This window comes from Alosa sapidissima, chromosome 24, assembly GCF_018492685.1.
Source record: "Alosa sapidissima isolate fAloSap1 chromosome 24, fAloSap1.pri, whole genome shotgun sequence".
Classification (NCBI taxonomy): domain Eukaryota; kingdom Metazoa; phylum Chordata; class Actinopteri; order Clupeiformes; family Clupeidae; genus Alosa; species Alosa sapidissima.
This window is the reverse complement of record NC_055980.1, coordinates 22,536,894-22,555,246: the sequence shown is the minus strand read 5'-3', so window position 1 is coordinate 22,555,246 and position 18,353 is coordinate 22,536,894. Positions and strand designations below refer to the sequence as shown.

General features: G+C 43.4%; 3 protein-coding genes and 1 long non-coding RNA gene across 5 annotated transcripts in view; 3 read left to right on the top strand and 1 right to left on the bottom strand.

Annotated features, from left to right (window-relative positions):
- Positions 1-3,950, top strand: part of nmt1b (N-myristoyltransferase 1b) — an 11,690-nt gene extending 7,740 nt beyond the window's left edge. The window contains exons 9-12 of the mRNA XM_042081913.1: positions 447-617; positions 1,857-2,024; positions 2,420-2,557; positions 3,664-3,950. Of these exons, the coding sequence (XP_041937847.1) occupies positions 447-617; positions 1,857-2,024; positions 2,420-2,557; positions 3,664-3,684 (498 nt within the window). The 3' untranslated portion in view covers positions 3,685-3,950. The remainder of the gene's footprint in view (positions 1-446; positions 618-1,856; positions 2,025-2,419; positions 2,558-3,663) is intronic.
- Positions 3,864-9,442, bottom strand: LOC121699631 (sperm axonemal maintenance protein CFAP97D1-like). 2 transcript variants are annotated; one of them, XM_042081937.1, is made up of 6 exons: positions 9,310-9,442; positions 6,789-6,859; positions 6,469-6,596; positions 5,590-5,713; positions 4,523-4,579; positions 3,864-3,999 (listed from the first exon to the last, which is right to left on the bottom strand). In XM_042081937.1, exons 2-6 carry the CDS (start codon positions 6,849-6,851, stop codon positions 3,973-3,975), a joined length of 399 nt encoding a protein of 132 aa, XP_041937871.1. In that variant the 5' UTR covers positions 6,852-6,859; positions 9,310-9,442; the 3' UTR covers positions 3,864-3,972. The 2 variants fall into 2 exon arrangements, with proteins under 2 accessions (XP_041937871.1, XP_041937870.1); XM_042081936.1 differs by lacking the exon at positions 9,310-9,442 and adding an exon at positions 6,947-7,178.
- LOC121699636 lies at positions 7,185-8,995 on the top strand. Its single transcript, XR_006026993.1, has 3 exons — positions 7,185-7,750; positions 7,855-8,225; positions 8,791-8,995. It is a non-coding gene; the product is annotated as an uncharacterized LOC121699636 (long non-coding RNA).
- Positions 9,443-11,854: 2,412 nt separating the features above from the next.
- Positions 11,855-17,399, top strand: LOC121699606. Its single transcript, XM_042081890.1, has 5 exons — positions 11,855-12,364; positions 12,453-12,600; positions 12,868-14,646; positions 15,433-15,572; positions 15,820-17,399. The coding sequence occupies exons 1-5, from the start codon at positions 12,341-12,343 to the stop codon at positions 16,030-16,032; spliced, it is 2,304 nt and encodes a 767-aa protein (XP_041937824.1). The 5' UTR covers positions 11,855-12,340; the 3' UTR covers positions 16,033-17,399.
- The last annotated feature ends 954 nt before the right edge of the window (positions 17,400-18,353 follow it).

Here is an 18,353-nt window from a genome sequence, read left to right as displayed (position 1 = left end):
CATCAAAGAGTTCCCAAAATCACATATAAGGTGTGTTAGAGTGTCTAGTTTCGTAATTAAAAAAAAAAAAGCTAAAAATGTAATAGGCCTATTATGTTTTTGGCACTCAACGCATGGGAAGGAAAGGCACTCAATGAGTTAAGTATTAATTCATGTATTAAGTATGTATTAATAGCTTTTTATGGTTCACAGCTTGGTTCGTTACAATGTTTCATTAAATTTCTTTTAAGGCATTCTTTTCCAAATGATTTGGCAAATGGAAAAGCAAAAAGATTTTGCAATTATATTTGCAAATCCCTTTTTAAAATTAGAGTATTTATTGATAATTTAATAATTGACTTACAAAATACTTTTAAGTGACACCTGTGGTCCTCCATAATTAAGTATTAATTAAGTGAAGTGCTCTAGTAGTGACGACCACTCTGTCCACCCACTCCTCACCCCAGGCTCCTAAGACTCCTGGCCTGCGGCCCATGAGGGCAGAGGATGGCCCTGCGGTCCAGGCCTTGCTGGAGGGCTACCTGAGGAGGTTCCAGCTGCGTCCCGCATTCAGCCAGCAGGAGGCGCTCCACTGGCTACTGCCCCGCGAGGACGTCATCGACACCTACGTGGTGGAGGTCAGTGTTTCAGAGCTGCCGTCTGAAGGCTGTGGATTTCTGATGTGTGTTTGATGGTGTATTTGATGGTTTTATCCTATAGCTTTTATTCTATAGCTTTTGTTCTATAGCTTTTATCCTATATCTTGTCCTATAGATATTGCTCATATAAAACTGAACTGATAGAGTTCCATAAACACAACAACACATACTCAGAAAAATGTTCAATATTCATATCAAATATTCAATCAAATCAAAGTATCAAAGTATCAGAGTATCAAATCAAACTATCTGTACTATAAACCACTTAGGCCTTAAACCACTTTGTATAAAAGCGTCTTGGAAATGAATGAATGGAATATATAGTCTGATTGAAGTACAAGTGAATTATTGGTCGAATTGGCTGGGTACAGTTCAAAGGTCATGCATTCCTATAAATCGAATCAAATTGTTAAAGAGATTTTATGGAGTGGGGTGAAATGTTTGGCCACGAGATTGAATCTGCTCAAATTCTTTGGCTTGACTTATCTTCTTAAAATTCCCCTCTGTAACAGTGTCCATTATCAGTGTGGTAAGCTGTGTGTTGTTTCTCTCCCATGTTTATAAGTAGGAATGCAGAGATCCCCATGAAAACACCTCCAGACACAGAGTGTATTTTAAGATGGAAATAATAAATAGAGTTAATTAGAGATTAGAGTGGAGTTCAGTGGTAACTGGTCATTTATAAGATTACAGCAGAATTTTAACAGGATAAATTTTCAGGGGTGGAATTCCGGACTTTTCGACCTGAAAATGAGACCCACGCAATTTGTATAGATCCAAGTACATATTTCCTTTCATAAGGCCTATGGTTATGGTCACTCCGTGCTCAGTATATTTTCCTGCTTTTTTTTACCTTTGCCAATCACATCCCTGTATTTTGCAATCAGCTCACCTTCCCTGGCCAGTATTGTACGCACTCAACATGACAACAGTGCTTCCTACTCTTCTCATTAATCGCAGCCCCTCCCTGTGTTTCTCTTTCTCTCTTTCTCTCTCTCTCTCCCTCTTTCTCTCTATTTCTAATATGTTTTCTTTTCATAAATCAAATTACAGCAGAGTAAAGTAAAACAAGCAAATATTTGACTTGTTTAAATACAGTAAAGCATATTGCTGGCATTATGCTCAATACAATACTCCTATTTACTCACTTTGACCCTGTTTATTATGTCCGTTGTATATGGTTTGAAATGTTCTCTCTCACTGTAACCTCTGGGTTAGAACCCAGAGGGTGTGCTGACAGACCTGCTGAGTTTCTACACGCTGAGCTCCGTGGTGCTGAACCACCCTGTGCACCGGAGGCTGAAGGCCGCGTTCTGCCTCTACTACGCCCACACGCTCACGCCCCTGCCCCAACTCATGGAGGATGTGATGGTCCTCGCCAAAGCGGTAAGGCTATAGAGGCCCAGAGAGGACACACACACACACACACACACACACACACACACATACACACACACATACAGTACACACACACACACACACTTATACACACACACACACACACACATACACACACACATACAGTACACACACACACACACACACACACACACACACACATACACACACACATACAGTACACACACACACACACACACACACATACTTATACACACACACACACACACACATACTTATACACACACACACACACACACACACACACAAACACACACGTGTGACTGCTTTTTGCCTATGTCTTATCTATGGTGTCTCTCACTCTCTCTCTCTCTCTCTCACACACACGCACACACACAAACACACACACACACTTTTTCTAGAGAGGTTTTGACGTGTTCACTGCCCTGGACGTAATGGAGAACAGGAGTGTTATGGACCAGCTGAAGTTCTGTCCTGCTGACGGACGCATGCATTACTACCTCTACAACTGGAGGTGCCCTGGCCTGACCACAGACAAGGTGTGTGTGTGTGTGTGTGTGTGTGTGTGTGTGTGTGTGTGTGTGTGTGTGTGTGTGTGTGCGTGTGTGTGTTTGAGGGGTGGAGTGTGGGTGTGTGTGTGTGTGGGGGGGGCAGTGACGGTGTGGGGTGTGTGTGTGTGTGTGTATGTGTGTGTTTGAGAGGTGGAGTGGGGAGGTGGCAGTGACGGTGTGGTGTGTGTGTGTGCGTGTTTGAGGGGTGGAGTGTGGGTGTGTGTGGGGGGGGGGGGGGCAGTGACGGTGTGGTGTGTGTGTGTGCGTGTTTGAGGGGTGGAGTGGAGGGTGGCAGTGACGGTGTGGTGTGTGTGTGTGTCTGTGTGTGTTTGCTTTGGGGAGAGAGAGAGAAAGAAACAAGTTGAGAAAGAGGGAGAGAGATGTAATGGCATGCTAGGTACAACAGTTTTTATGCCAGATGTCACGTCAGTACATGTTGCAATCTACATGCAAGTCATTACATGGTTTCCAAAGACTCTAGAGCAGGATGATACTACACTAGTTATGAGCGTTCAGCTCTGTCTTATGCCCCCAACGTTGTCTTCCAGGCAGCGCTGACACCGTCGACTTAAAGGCACCTTATCCTAATCCTAACCCTAACCTTAACCCATGCCTTACCTTAGCGCCTTCCAGGCAGGGCTGCCTTGAAGACAACGTTGGGGGCTTAAACGAGCAAAAAACGTCCAGCAAGTCAATATTTTAGTATCTTTACGTAAGAGTAGTTTATTTCTTTATTTAGAGTCGTGTCATGTCATTTCTAATCATCTCCAGGTGGGTGTACTGTCTACTGTATATCTGTTCTGGAATGTATGAACAGTATGTGCGTATAGTGTGCACATTGTCTAGATCGTCTCCTGTATATTGTCATCAAATGCTGAATCCAATTCCTTTGTGTGTGTGTGTGTGTGTAAACATAATTGGCCATCAAAGCACGATTCTGATTCTGATTCTCCTCTGTGAGTGATTTACACACCTGGTGAAGCAGGCTAATGTTATTCCATCCTAAACTGTCTCTTCTCTCCTCTCCTCTCCTCTCTTTTCCTCTCCTCTCCTCTCCTCTCTTTTCCTCTCCTCTCCTCTCTCGGCCTGTGCAGGTGGGCTTAGTGCTGAAGTGATGGAACATTTGTGTGGATGTCTGAGCCTTCATGAATTTATGGATTGTATCTCCTGCATTATGCATTTGCTCATTGGGACACATACACTTGTCCGCACGCACGCACACGCACACACACACACACACACACACACACACCCATGGACAGGCACACACACACACATATCAAAATGGAGTTTGTTATGGTAAGCACAGTATCATTTTATTGATTTTGCTTTTGCTTCCATCTCATCGTATAAAACGAATAAATTGCTGATGGGTAAATTGCTGCATTGCTGTTGGATGTCGCTCAGTTAATCAATTCCAGAGGACGCACCTGCAGAGAGGACAGGACAACACTTTAGACAAATGTCTCTTTGACCATGGAGTGTGGTGATTCATTCATAACAATAATAATACAGAAACACTGATAGTATTTTCCAGTATGATTTATTCTTATCTGTATTAATGTGCTATATAAAACAATTTATGTTACTTAAAGGTTGTATCAGCGATTTCAGGCCCAAAAAAGGCCCAAACATAAATGATCACATTCATCTAATCTTTCCTAACATTCCGCTAGCTGCCTGCCCCATAAGCAGGCCCTCAAAAAAACAAAAAAAAAACGCGTCTCTGTAGGCAGCCTAGGCTCGAGATCTGTACACAAAAACAATAGCTACCAACCACTCAAAAGCAAAATAAAGTGTTTCAACCAATAACCGACGAGATGGCGTGTAGGAGAGTTTCAATTGCACGGGACGGACGGGAAGGGAGTAAGTAGCTCTCTGTTTTGTTTGAACATCAACAGAAGTGACGTATCCCCACTATCGCTGATACAACCTTTAATTATGCCTCCTTACCTTCGTAGTATTGTTATGTGGATATTTTCTCAGCCGATTCATGTAATCTCTTGTCACCTGAATGAAAACATACAAACACAAAAAATGTCTCCGTCATCTTATCTTAGTGAGACATGAGATGTGTCTTTATTTCTGCCTAGCTGCCATTATTATCTCTAGAAAGATAGAGATAGATATGGATCAGCAGTGATAGTATCAATCGAAATCATATGCCAACCAGACACGGTGCAATTTTGACCCGTTTCTAGCTCATAAAATAGATGGTCAGATCTGACAGACTTTATGAAGGCCAAATTCCTGTCAAATCGGTCATGTAGTTTGAGCAGGGTCACAATGCCCAATTAGAAGACCTGCCAATCAACTTTCCAGCTCCGATCTGATCCGATTTAATTTGATGTCGCATTCTCATTCTCTCTTTTGGTGATACTTCACTTGGACAGCCTGCCCACAATTCAGATAGGAGAGGTATTAAATTCCTAGTGCTATAGATTTCCCACAGCAGTCAATCAACAACCAAGCCTATGTATCATCAAAAACAAAAACACCAACAAAGCAACCTTGGGCAAATTAACATCACCAACAGAACAGCCTTTGATAGCGTTTCATTGAGGTTTCATTCATTTCATTTCATTGCTAGCTGGGACCTTCCTTCATTGTGGTTTCGTTGAGGTAGGACACAGACTTAACAGTTCATCAGTTAAAATTCAGTATGTAAAATTGTAGTTGAACTATTGCCTATATGCTAGTCTCTTTCTGGAAGGCCTTTCAGCCAGCTCATATATTTCCGGTGGCATGTCAGCTGTGTTGTAGCGGCTATTGTTTTAATGTACCTGTTTTGCACCGAGTGAATGAGCATGTCACTGAGTGAATGAGCTGAAGTGCCCTTGAGCAAGGCACCTCACCCCGCGTAGCAGGCAGCTCACTGGTTGGGATTAGTGTGTGCTTCACCTCACTGTGTGCTGAGTGTGTTTCACTAATTCACAGATTGGGATAAATGCAGAGAGCAAATTTCCCTCACGGGATCAAAAGAGTATATATATACTTATACTTATACACCTGCCCCTTACTTTGAAGTCGTTGAGCCAGTGCTTGTGGTCGTACACGGGCTTGGTGGTCTTAATCTTCTTGAGGACGGCCTGGTTCTCCAGGGAGATCTTCACCAGCTCCCTGTTCCGCAGGTCAGTGGTCCCACTAGAGGAAAATGATGGACACACGTCACCACATGCATTTCAGCTTTAAAGGCACCCTTAACAGTTTTTTTTTACCTTAACATACAAGGATACAAGGATACAAGGAAGTTTACTGGAAGTTACTGGAAGTAAGAAATGCAGTGAAATTATGTCTGGTGTCAGCCTATTTGTGCATTTATGGGGGGGGGGGGGGGGGGGGGTTTAGTAGATTAAGTGGCAAGGGCTGCATAAGAAAGGTGGGGGAGGATTGGGATTGGGCGGGGGGCACCAACAAGGAGCACCCAAGAGCAGGGGCAAGGAAAAACTCCCTTACCAAGGAAGAAACCTTGGGCAGATCCACGGCTCAAGAGGCTAACCCAACTGCCAGGGGTCTTGGTGTGTGTGTTGGGGGGATGACAGGGGAGATGGGATAACGTTTCCAAAATCATTTTGATGGCACATAACCTCATAACATGACGAACGGCACTTCTGCCATTGTATGAGCGGCCCTCTATAGGCGATTACCAACCTAGCAACTTTCTAGTTTCGGGTAGGACCCCCCCCTCTCCAAAATCTAAGCAGAAAAGAGCTGCTATGCTACCTGGGCTGTCCACAGAAATCACGTTTTTTTTTTTACAGTGTATTCAGGGCACAGGCAGCTAGCGGATGGTGAGGTGATGTCTGCTGTATGTGACAAAAAATGTTTTCGCTAATCTTGTGTCATAACATGTAAAGCACACTGAATGACCACTGCGTATGATAACGTGGAGGACAGACCTGTTCTCGGTCAACATCTCGTACTCCTGGTTCCAGTTATCCAGGCCTCCTTTGGCCATGGTGCGGGCGATTCTGGAGACCAGCAGCCTGTTGTCCCTCTCCACCTCCATCAGTCGCTCTTGCTCCATCTGAACAGTCAGTTCAATAGCAGCACTCGCCATATTGCAAGGTACAGGCTAACATGATATATCACTGACGCGGGAATACGCCATGTTGTGCCTATCTACTATTAGTTCAAGGATTCAAAAAAGCTTTATCATTTAATCACTGATGACAGAAATATTTGTGACAAAGTTCATGACATAAAAAACACCCCTTACCTGAATTTTCTTCATTTTCAGGTGACAGTGTATGTAGGTTCTTGGAGCTTTGTTGTCAACCATTGGTTTTACTGCACAGCAAAGCATCAACTTAGTTTTGACTACAGTGAAAAGATGACTACAGTCTACAGTGAATGACTGAATTGGTGACATCTTACCATTTCTCATTCTGTCCATATGATATTTGTAATGGTGACCATCCCACATTGTTCTCATGTGAATATACTGGCCTGGAGTGCTCACTATGGCTGGGAAGGCCAAATAATCGGCTTTATTCATCTTGGTGATTTGTCTCTGACTCAACCTCACGTCGATTTCAGAAGGTATGTTTTACAGAGAAGATAATCTTCGAGACGCCTGGAATCTTGATTTTCTGTAGAATCTTGCTGACTGTTGCGTCACAGATGCTTTACCAATTAGAATTAGTTCTTGTAGCAATCAGAATGCTACAAGAACTTCCACTAAGGTTATTGTGCTAACCATAGATATGAATACGCACTAGCAGAGCATCTGGTACGAAAAGATGCATTCCATTAACGACGTGCAAAATAATAATATTAATAATAAAATAAAAACATAAACTAAAAGCGAGTGGATTATTCCAATTAGGTCTACATATTACAATTAGAGAAACTAACTTTTCTCACACGTCGGGTTAAAGAGAGCTAAGCCTACCTGTTCAACTATGAGGTCAACAACAGACTGAGTCACTAACTAAAACTTTACAAGGCAACGTTTAGGAGTGCTGGGCAGCGCTTGTAACCAAGTGCGCTAGCTGCGCTCTGTACGCTTGGCCTACTTGGCCACATCACTTTGGATGAGCAGTGGAGGTGGCAACTGGAAGACTGCTGCTTACCATTGACATTGAGTCTTGTTCGGTCCCTAACGCTACACAGAAGCGGCAACATTCGTGAGCATGTCCCTGACTCCGCTGATGTTTTTCTGTGTTATATTGCAACACCGTGAGTAGGCTACCCATGTCCATGTTGATTCAGCATTATGATTATGTTGTAAATTATTGTGATTGTTTACATTTAATGGAATAATCTTTGCATGGTTCTGTTAGAAAATACCGTCTCCCAAACTCTGGACCAGGGAAACGGAGATACAGTCGAAAATGGGAGCTGCAGTTGATTTCTCCTGTCTTTACGCACAAGTCGAAAAGCCATATTACTTTTTCTGGTATCAGCAAAAGCCTGGTCGACATCCCGTCTGCATAAAGCAAATCTCATACTTGGGGGACGAACATCCTAATGAAGGCTTCGTGGACGTCCACCGGTTCACCGGTGAGAGTTCAGATTAATTATGACGACGGGATCAAGCTCACAAATAAAGGATCCATACCGAGCGACTCTGCCGTGTATTTTTGCGCAGTCAACCACAAGAGCGAGAAGTTCCTAAAATGTGGAGATGGCAACAGACTTAGGCTCCTTCCAGGTAAGATTCAACACAAGAAAAAACAAACTTCCAAATTTAGTTGAGTGAATTAGTAATTATCATAACCCAATTGCCATGATTGCCAAACAATGCCAGAAAGGGCAGCTCTCCTGTAGGCCCAGAAGTAGTTGAGTGGTGTTTGATTTCCACAGTCTGGTAGGTCCTTCAAAGCCCAGTTAGGTTAGTTAGTTAGTTAGGTTATTTTGTCCGTGTAGGGAAACTGTTTTTCAGTGAGTAGAACAGTGTAGCGTCAGTCCACAGTACCCCAATGTAACACAGAGGCCCTCAGTGTGTTAGAGATAAAAAAAATAATAATAATTACATTTAAAAAAATATCACTATTCAGACCTGCTGAACAGAGATACAGGAGGAGTCATGACCTAATCGTATCTGTCAGGTATTTCTTTAAGGATTTAATCACTTGGGGTATAAATGACTGCTTTGTCCAGTTTGGTCTTCTCAGCTCCGTATTTGCCAAACATAGAGACTGTGCTTTTAGATAGAGCCTCGGTCTAACTTGTGTTAGAACAAGACCCAATGCACTACACCGTTTACCCATCTACAGAGAGTGATGTCGTTGCCACTGCCTATCTGCACAAGGCGGACACAGATGGTCCCACAGCTTGCATGGTGAAGGACTCCGGGCCACTTACAGCATCAGTCTTCTTGTCAGGGGAGACTGTCCCAGCCGAGCCAACCATGGCAACAGGGGAGTCCAGTTACGGCTTGGTTCTTTCCTTGTTGCTTTGTTATTGAAATGAACTTATGATGCCTATGTTTTCTTTTTCTTTTTTTATAGTAAATGGGCTCTATAGTCATTGGGCTCTCTCCATATGTTTTTTTTTTATAGTCATTGAGCTCTCTCCATTTAGACTTAGACATAATTGAAGTGTTGCTATTATTCTTAAAGCTTAAGAAACATAGTAGTCTTATACTCTCTCTCTCTTCCTCTCTCTCTCCCTCTCTCTCTCTCTGTCTCTCTACAGACTCTCCCTCTCTTTCTCCACCTCACCATATTGGGCCTGAGATCGCTGTGTGTGAAGATGGTGGTCTTATCTGGGCTCCTAACTATGCGCTTACTCACCTATTCAGCCTGAACCATTTTCTGTCAGCCACCCAGGCAGCACTCTCTACTCTCTCTCTCTACACTCTCTCTCTCTCTACTGTAGCCTACTCTCAGTATACTCTTAAAAGGAATGTGTTGAAAACAACACATCTCTGACCCTTTCAGGAGAGTTCCATTATCAGCATCATAGTTGGCCCCACAAGACTTCCTTTTTAACATTCCATATGTTATCTTAATGCAGAGGAAGTAGATTGGGGCCCAAATAGAACGTTCAAGCATTGTTTTTGTTTTTATTGATGAAAGGGTCTATAGGGACAACACAGTTTGTGCTATTTCCAACATATTGCTTTTGTTATTTGTTACACAATATGTGTTGAAAATAACACAACTTCCGTTGTTTTTTTTTAACACAATAACACATCCCTTTGTCCAGATATAGGGACAACACAGTTTGTGTTGTTTCCAACACATTTGTTTTAAGAGTATATCACAATCCCTTGGGACTGTAAATAAGAGTAAAAGTAAAACTGTAAATAAGAGTAAAAGGGATCCTTAGTCCTCAATTTACATAATCAACACCTTGGTAAATAAACACTGTGCTTACTGTACACTGTATTATGTTTCTATGACATATTGGCTGTGAAAGTTTAACACACTTTAATTTCTTTTTAGTATCATGTATCCAGGCCATTATGATTATAAAATATATGATTTTTAAAGGACATATTTACTGTATATATCCCATTAAGCAATAAATTGCATTGAGAAAGCCCTGTCAATGCGTTTTGAATTCATTCATTAGGTCAGGGCATAGCCAACCATGTGTTTGCTTTAAACTTTGTAAAACTTTGTTTAAACTTTTGTAAACTTTGTAAAGAACTTTTTCAAACTTTAAGAATGCAAATTTGCCCGTATCTTTGAATCAACACAGCTTTCTTGAAGTCTTTAAATGAGAGGTGACACAATAAACAGACTCCTCACACACTCCTCCCGATTGCAGCGTGCGGTTGAACATTAGCTGTGTGTGGGTTTCCTGTGTATGTGTGTGTGTGTGCTCTGTGGCAGTGTGTGGGTCAGGTCACAGAAGTGCTGTAGACGGTGAAAAGGCCCGGGCAGGTGCTGCTGTGCTGACTCTGCTGAAGAGGCCTGGGCAGACACAGTGACAGAGTCAGCAGCAACACTAGCAGCAGCGTGAGCACTCATGTCGTGTGTTATTATGGGTGCGTATGTGTCGTGTGTAGTTATGAGTGTGTGTGTGTGACTGAATGATTGCAGCTGCAGCTGCTGAACGTTCACATTGGTGCACACGCCTTTTTGAGATACTCCCTATCTGTGTTTATTTGTAATGTAAGTGGGAGTGTAAGTGTCTGTGTGTGTGTGTTTAGGGGGGGGGGGGGGGGGGGGGGACTTTATGGTGCAATTGTGTGTACAAACAGGTGCTTGTGTGTGAGACAGTGGTTTTAACAGTATGTGATAAAAGCATATCCATGACATAGTCATAAAAGTTACATTCTAAACTTGAGACACAGTCAATGCTGTTTCCATCATATGTCTAAACTCTTTGCCACAGTTAAGACTCTACACAGGGCACTATAGGTCAGTGTTTTTCAACCACTGTGCCGGGGCACACTACTGTGCCGTGAGAGATCATCAGGTGTGCCGCAGAAAATGTCCAAATGCCCAAATGTCACTCACTGGTCCAGAGAAGCAACTGTTGCATCAAAGAATTTATAACCACATGCTCTCATTGATTGTATGATTGCACTATTTGTGGTATGCAGGCATTGTACAACGGTGGCCCCATATCCAGTATTCACAGAATCATCACATATCCAGTTCATAACAACAATTAAATTAGATATAGTCACCTACAAATGAAACAGAGGGCGCTTGTTTTATTGAGCAGGTCTTGCATAGAAGCCATAATAAGGCCATATCTGTATTATTTGAAATTTTAGGCTATGATATGTTTATTTTTTCTCCACACAGGGTGTTAGTGTGCTGTGGGACATTTTAAGTGTCAAAAGTGTGCCGTGGCACAAAAAAGGTTGAAAAACACTGCTATAGGTCACGACTGCTGTTTTTAGGGTCTACAGAGGTGCCTGGGTGGGCCTTGTCTTAGGCTTGGCCCAATCTCAATAAATTGTAAACCAATAATTGATCAATTATTAGCCTTCGAATTTAGAATGTAGCCTTCTGATTTAGCGCAGACACCTCTTCTTGGCAGTAGGCCTAGGCTATGATTTTCAAATGCTGTTACGGCAGAGATTTTGAGTAGTATTGTCATGATATTATTACAGCATTATCATTTTGGATTTCAAAAGTAATAATAAAGTGTTCCAATTACTTTTTGTTAATGGTATTTGACACTTTTGTCTAAAGCAATATAGTATACACTACTATAACACTAAATTTCAAGTAAAGTTGAAATGCCTAGCATTAAGTTTTAAGTAAAGTTGAAATGCCTACATGAAGTTTCATGTAAAGTTGAAATGCCAAGCATTAAAATGATTGCAATAAAAACAACAATATCAATGATAATTTATTTGATTATTATTTAGGTTTTATTTCACTGCAGTACTACCAACTGCAACTTAATGGCGTAAACACGTATGTTTACAGTGCACTCAAGATAAAATGATATAGTATGAAGTCGTGGCGCTATGTTATGGTTATTTATAGCGCTTTTCCGCTCGAGCTCTCTCATGCCTCAAATTCACACACACTCACACACACACACACACACACACAATCATACTGTGGATGGTGCTATGCAAAATGCCAACCTGAACAAGTTGCCAACCTGCACATTGGAAGCACTGGCTTCGAGTTTTCAGGAACGCAGCCACACGGTGCGTGCATTGTCTTGCATTGCAGGCCTACAGTGCTATGTGGTAGGCCTACAGACCATTTGAAAACACTTTGGTAGTACAACGATCGACACACTTCAATCCAGCAGGTGGCGGTAATTCCAAAGTAGCTGGTCTGCAACTTCCCAAAACCATAGAGACACATCGAAAGGAAGCATAACACCGATTACAACTTGGCCATGGCGAAGATGGATCAGTCGACGGTATGATAAACAAGCAGCATTTAAAACGAACGGTTTGTGCTACTTTGGTAACTTTGCATGTAATAATATATGTCTTTATTTCCACCAGGCTTTAAAATCCTTTATTGGAATGACCAAACCTGCTATGGTTGAAGTGGGTAACTCTTACAAGTGTTCACTGTGCAAGAAGGCAGGCGATTACGCATCTCTAGTGCCCCACATTCAGACCCATTCAAGAAACGTCCTCACGTATAAAGGTAAGGTTTTTGTCAATTGATATGAACTAATGTGTAAAGAAACACACTCTTGTTGAAGAGGGTTAATGATTTTTTTTTAAGGATTTGGCTGTTTATTAGGCAGGCGGATCACACAGGCTATCCGGACTATCAACGATACGCGGCAGATTTAGGGTTCTCCCGTTAGAGCCAATAGGCTAACTATGCATTGATTGTTAAATGTAAAAGCACATATAAACGCACTTTTGCACTAATGTTGGCGTTTGCTTTATGCTCTATGGTTTTCAGGAATACAAATATACAGATGCGGCTTAGACTGCTGCGACGTGCCACACTACCACTGTTGCTTTTGTAATCAAAGTGTCGTCTTGAAAAATGTGTTCATAAGGCATCTGAAAAGATGCGACGAATGTCTCACACATAAGGCAAATGCCAAACAGACTTGTTCCGGTGATCAGAACAGTAACAGGACTACAGCCTCATCTCGGCCGTCGGCGAATGCCCCATCCGTGGGCATTGTGGTACAGACCTCGGCTGGACCCGCGTTGCTGCGAACTACACCCGTTCAGTTGCAAGGCACAGCGGGACATTTGTTGCTGCTTCAAACCACAGCGACCGCATCCTCGCCAAAGCAAGCCTCAACAGTGAAGTCCTCGCCTCAAGAAACGACAACAACAGTAACAACCACGTCCACTTCTAATAAAGCTCTAACAACTACATCCTCGCAGGATGACGAGCCAACAACTACATCGTTTCCATCACAAGCCCCTGAGTTGCAGACCCCAACCACTGCAGCTATGGAGCTGGCCCCCGATCCTATGGAAACCTTACCGAACACCACCGCCACAGCCACGTCACCATCGCTGCCGCAAACAACCGCTTCGTCTCCTTCACTGCGGCAGCCCACAACGGCACCATCGTGGCAGCAAACGTCGGTCACCTCGTCCTCTGCAGATCAAGCTCCAACAGGCACACCCTCTGAAGAGCAGGAATCCTCGTCCGCAAACCCGGTGTCCCCCTCTCACTCGCCACCTCCCTCAGCGTCCGAAATGGCCGAAATGTCATCTCAGTCCGAGTCCAAAGAGCAGAGGCGAAGGATGAAGTGTCCCCACTGTCCCATGGTTCTCTTTAAACGCAATCTGAAGGTCCACATAACCCGACACCACAAGGACCTGCCGGTGCCGGCACGAGAGAACCCCAAAAGGACGCCGCAGCTCAAGAGTGTTTGGGTGGACCGGAAGAACGGGATCGTGGCTGTCCGGAGACATGCGCGCGGGTTCCTGGCGCCGGTGCATGCCCAGCGGAAGGTCTATGATGGCCAGGTGGTCCGTTGCGACCTCAAGGAGTGTCACCAGTTCCAGCAGATGGCCAAACGCCACGGGCTGAGTGTCAGCCACTGTCAGCACACGAAGGATCTGGACCTCTGCAACGAGACGGTGCCGTATGTGGTCCTGGACCAGGAGGTGCTGGACGAGATGGTCATCGTCAAGCAACTCAGCGACGCCAAGCGAGCCGTGTGCCTGAGGAGACAGAAGATGGCCCAGGCCGCCAAGATTCCCTTCTCGGTGCGGGTGGACCTGGGTGGGGCGCCGCGCCGCGTCTTCGTCTCCGTCCACGAGTCCAAAACGAACGAGTTCAGCTGTCTGGGCAGGGTCATGGTGAGCTACAACGTCGACCGCAACGAGTGGCACTGTCCGTGCACGAAACCTCACATCTCGTGCGTCCACAAGAACATTGCGAAATGGCACATCTTCCAGACCAACCGGGACTTAATCAAGGGCGCAGGTTTGCCCTCCAGGAACGCTTCTGGGCGAGGGAACGTGGACTCCACCAACGACACCAACTCTGCCAACGGCGACGTCAAGCGCAGTGTGGAGTACATTTACGAGCATAAAAGAATCCCCGCCGAGCTACCAGAGGACTTGACCAACACTGTGTTTGAGTTCCCCGCACATTTGTTTCCAGTGGAGACGACCTGCGACCTTTGTTTACACGAGCCGAGCCTTGAGGAATCAGAGATCGTGACAGACCAAGCCAAGATTGTCACCATGATGGGAGTAGCTGACCGTAAGTGCATCTTTTTTTCTGGTACGCTGTGCCTGAACACGCCACCATAAGACATAATATCTGGATGGGCTTCTTAGTCAGACAGACAATCCATGGCATTATCAGTCAGTGGAATGACTGTGGAATGACTTTTACAGCAAAAAATACACTTTGAAAAATATACTTTTAAAAAAAAAAAAAAGTTGTTTGTAAAAGCATGACACTTGAAGCATGACAGCATAGCATATCACTGACTACTGACTCTCAGAATAACACAGGAAGAGACCTGAGAGTAAAATAACATGTATATCCAACACACAGATGCTGGAACCAAAAACAGACTCGGATGTGAAACTGTTGTAACAATTGGCCAATGCATTATTATTACACAATATAAAGCATAAAGCATATTGGACAGCAAACAACAGTGTGCGGATTCAGCCTGACTGGCTTTGCCATCAGCCACAATGTGTAATGGCATGGTTATGCCTGTCTTTTGGATGATTTGATTTTCTTTTAATTACATTAACTTTTTTAATTACATTAAATTTGATACATACATATTGACACATTACCTACAAGTTGATGAAGTAAAAATGTAAAGCACAAGGTCAAGTTTTCATCACTTCTAAACTGTGCTCACATGGTTATGCCTGTCTTTTGGATGATTTGTTTTTCTTTTAAACTTTTTCAATTAAATTAAATTTGATGCATATATATTGAAACATTACATACAACTTGATGAAGTAAAAATGTAAAGCACAAGGTCAAGTTTTCATCACTTCTAAACTGTGCTGTGTTCCACAGACATATCCACGTACATCAGGCGTTGCCCAGACTGCCAAGTCCTCTACCGGTATCAGGAATGGCAAGATGGCCTCCACAACTTCGACAATCATCTCATTCTGAGTATAGAGCTCTGCCTCTATCTCAGACACAGTTTACAGGTCTGTTTTACAGCTCTGTCTTCTTTTAAGACCTGACCTTATTTGAAAGATTAACACACAATATTTGTGACATTGAAACAGACATGTTATTCACGAGCCACAACTTATTAATATATTGGTTATGTTAGCTGCGTAAAGCTTCGAAATTCAAATAAAGTATTGCCATTCCTTTTGCTGTATTATGCATTGTGTATATTCTTTCTGCTCATCATATATTTAGTTGGCTGTTCCTCTCTTTATCCTGCAGAACCAAACTCCAGTGTCCAGAGCCGTTCAGACGCTGGAGAGCTTGCGGAATGTCCGATTCCCCTCAGCAGAAGATCTTCTCAACGCTTACTCCCACTTTGAGGCGATGAATGGCATCGAAAACACAGACTCTGCCATTGATGACAATGACTGCAGGCCTGCTCTTGTAGCGGATCTTCACAGGAAGGCTTTCCTGACCCTTCATTGGAGATGATTGCGTGTGTGTGTGCGTGCGTGCATTCGTGCATGCGTGCATGCGTGCGTGTGCTTGGGTGTGTGTGTGTGTGTGTGTGTGTAAATTGCGAGTATGTTACCAAAGTCAGTGGATGTCAGTTCTGCATGATGCATGAATGCGGAACAGTAATACAGAGTCTTCAGAAAGGAAAAGTCTTAACCATGCATTTATTCTTCTGTTCGTTCACTTAACACGGCTAATTTGACTAATCAGCTAGTCTTTCTTTCTGAAGGGTTGTGCTAAGTAGAATCAGCTGGTACAGAGTCCTGCACGGGTCCGTTTTTGGAGACCAGCCCCCGCCCGTACCCGTAATACCCGTAAAGTTCAGCACCAGATCCGACCCGTCACCCGTGATATCAAAATTATATCTGGACCCGCCCAGACCCGTTAATATTTGGCCTGTTACCCGACCCGTGCCCACGATAAATCACACACGAGCTAAAATCATTCCAATTAAAGTCTCGCACCTCTCAACTCTATGGAACAGCCTAACGAGTGCTTTCTTTCACGCTATTGGAGCACGTAGGGCTACAAACATAACCTAATACAAATATGTAACGCGCCCCTGTCAACTTTCACATTCAGTATTTCACATTCAATCTAAATCTTAAGCTAATGAACAATATAGCTTAAAGTGCGCTTTCTTTTACGCTATTCAAGTAGCCTACCATCGGTAGGCTACCTTTAAATAGGCGATGGAATATAATTCGAGCATTTTTATTTCACATTTCGTATTAGTGCTAAATTTTATAATAACGAACCATAGCCCAAAACTTGCTGCATCAGAACATTACAAAATACATAACATAAAAAAATACAACCTGAGCATCACCAGCAACTATATGTAGGCCTATGCCTATCCTGACAACGCTCCAACTACGAGATGCATCGAAGAAATCAAAGTCGCAGTAGTGACGTGAGGGTCAAGGTCGTAGGCTATCGTTGACTAAAACACACCACAGTGTGATGTAATGGTAATTTAGACATTACACATTTTTTTCATTTATGTTTTATTTCAGCAAACTAAAATACTGTTTTGGTTTTCATCCGTTACTTGCCCGCAAGGAGTTCCTTATCCGCCCTCACCCCCACCCGTGAATTTTAGGAATGTCATAATCCACCCGTTTGAGCTACTTTTATGCGGGTACCCGCGGGTACACGACCCGTTGCAGGACTCTGAGCTGGTTTAGTAAATTATGCGAAGTACATGTAAAGCACACCAAAGATTCTTTTGTGGGGTGCTGGCCACTAGTAAAAAGTTCAGTGATAGAGAAGTGTTGTGCCCTCTGGCTCCATATGAGAAGGTTTATTAGGTGCTTGATTAATACACCTGTGGAAAGGGACCTAGGCCGAAACGTCATTGCCTGATAAGTATAAGTATATATACTCTTTTGATCCCGTGAGGGAAATTTGGTCTCTGCATTTATCCCAATCCGTGAATTAGTGAAACACACTCAGCACACAGTGAACACACAGTGAGGTGAAGCACACACTAATCCCGGCACAGTGAGGTGCCTGCATCAACAGCGGCGCTCGGGGAGCAGTGAGGGTTTTTGGTGCCTTGTTCAAGGGCAATTTAGCCGCTTCCTACTGGTCGGGGTTCGAACCGGCAACCCTCCGGTTACAAGTCCGAAGTGCTAACCAGTAGGCCACGGCTGCCCCATATATATTTCATATATACAGTATGCAGTCAGAGTGTGTGGCACTTCTCCATCATTAGTAAATCATGTGAACCAATGGAACGGGTAGTAGGACTTTCTAAATCCAGACTTTCCACCTCTGCTTGAATGCTCTAATGGTTCTGAATGTTACAACAGCAATAGGCAGCTTTCTCATTTGCATTGTTATTTTATCAGTGACAGTATCTGGACATATCTGACATGCATAAAACATTGCTTTAGATTCCCTCGTCTGGTCTGTCTGTGTGCCTAAAACAGAGAATGTTCCAGACGTTATCCTAGAGTTAGACGGCTAATACTCTAGTATAAAACCCAGTCTGACAGCCCCACCATTAGCCTAAAAGTGACAAAATAGACTTCAACAACTCCAAAATTGTGTTGTTTACATGTTGTGACTTGTGTATTTACCGCGTGTAGAAATAACAATGTAAAATGATAACAGCAATTTTCTAAGCAGATATACATATCTGGAACTACTTTCTCATGTTGGCAAAGCGCTGCTACCGTTTGCGGTTGCTGCTTGCCGCTGGCTGGTGTGAACCCGGCCTTAGAGTAGTCAGTGAAGTGAGAATGTAGTTCCAAGTAGGCCTATGTGACTGGGCGTTGGCCACAGCAAGGCAC

What these genes read in the sequence shown, in the direction of transcription:
- LOC121699631 (XM_042081936.1), bottom strand. Translation starts at nt 7,067, where the DNA reads ATGAATAAAGCCGATTATTTGGCCTTCCCAGCCATAGTGAGCACTCCA. An exon ending in TGAAAATGAAGAAAATTCAG is followed by an intron (nt 6,597 to 6,788) that starts GTAAGGGGTGTT and finishes CTGACTGTTCAG; the next exon opens with ATGGAGCAAGAGCGACTGAT. An exon ending in CACATAACAATACTACGAAG is followed by an intron (nt 4,000 to 4,522) that starts GTAAGGAGGCAT and finishes TCCTCTCTGCAG; the next exon opens with GTGCGTCCTCTGGAATTGAT.
- LOC121699606 (XM_042081890.1), top strand. Translation starts at nt 12,341, where the DNA reads ATGGCGAAGATGGATCAGTCGACG. An exon ending in CGAAGATGGATCAGTCGACG is followed by an intron (nt 12,365 to 12,452) that starts GTATGATAAACA and finishes TATTTCCACCAG; the next exon opens with GCTTTAAAATCCTTTATTGG. An exon ending in AAACGTCCTCACGTATAAAG is followed by an intron (nt 12,601 to 12,867) that starts GTAAGGTTTTTG and finishes TATGGTTTTCAG; the next exon opens with GAATACAAATATACAGATGC.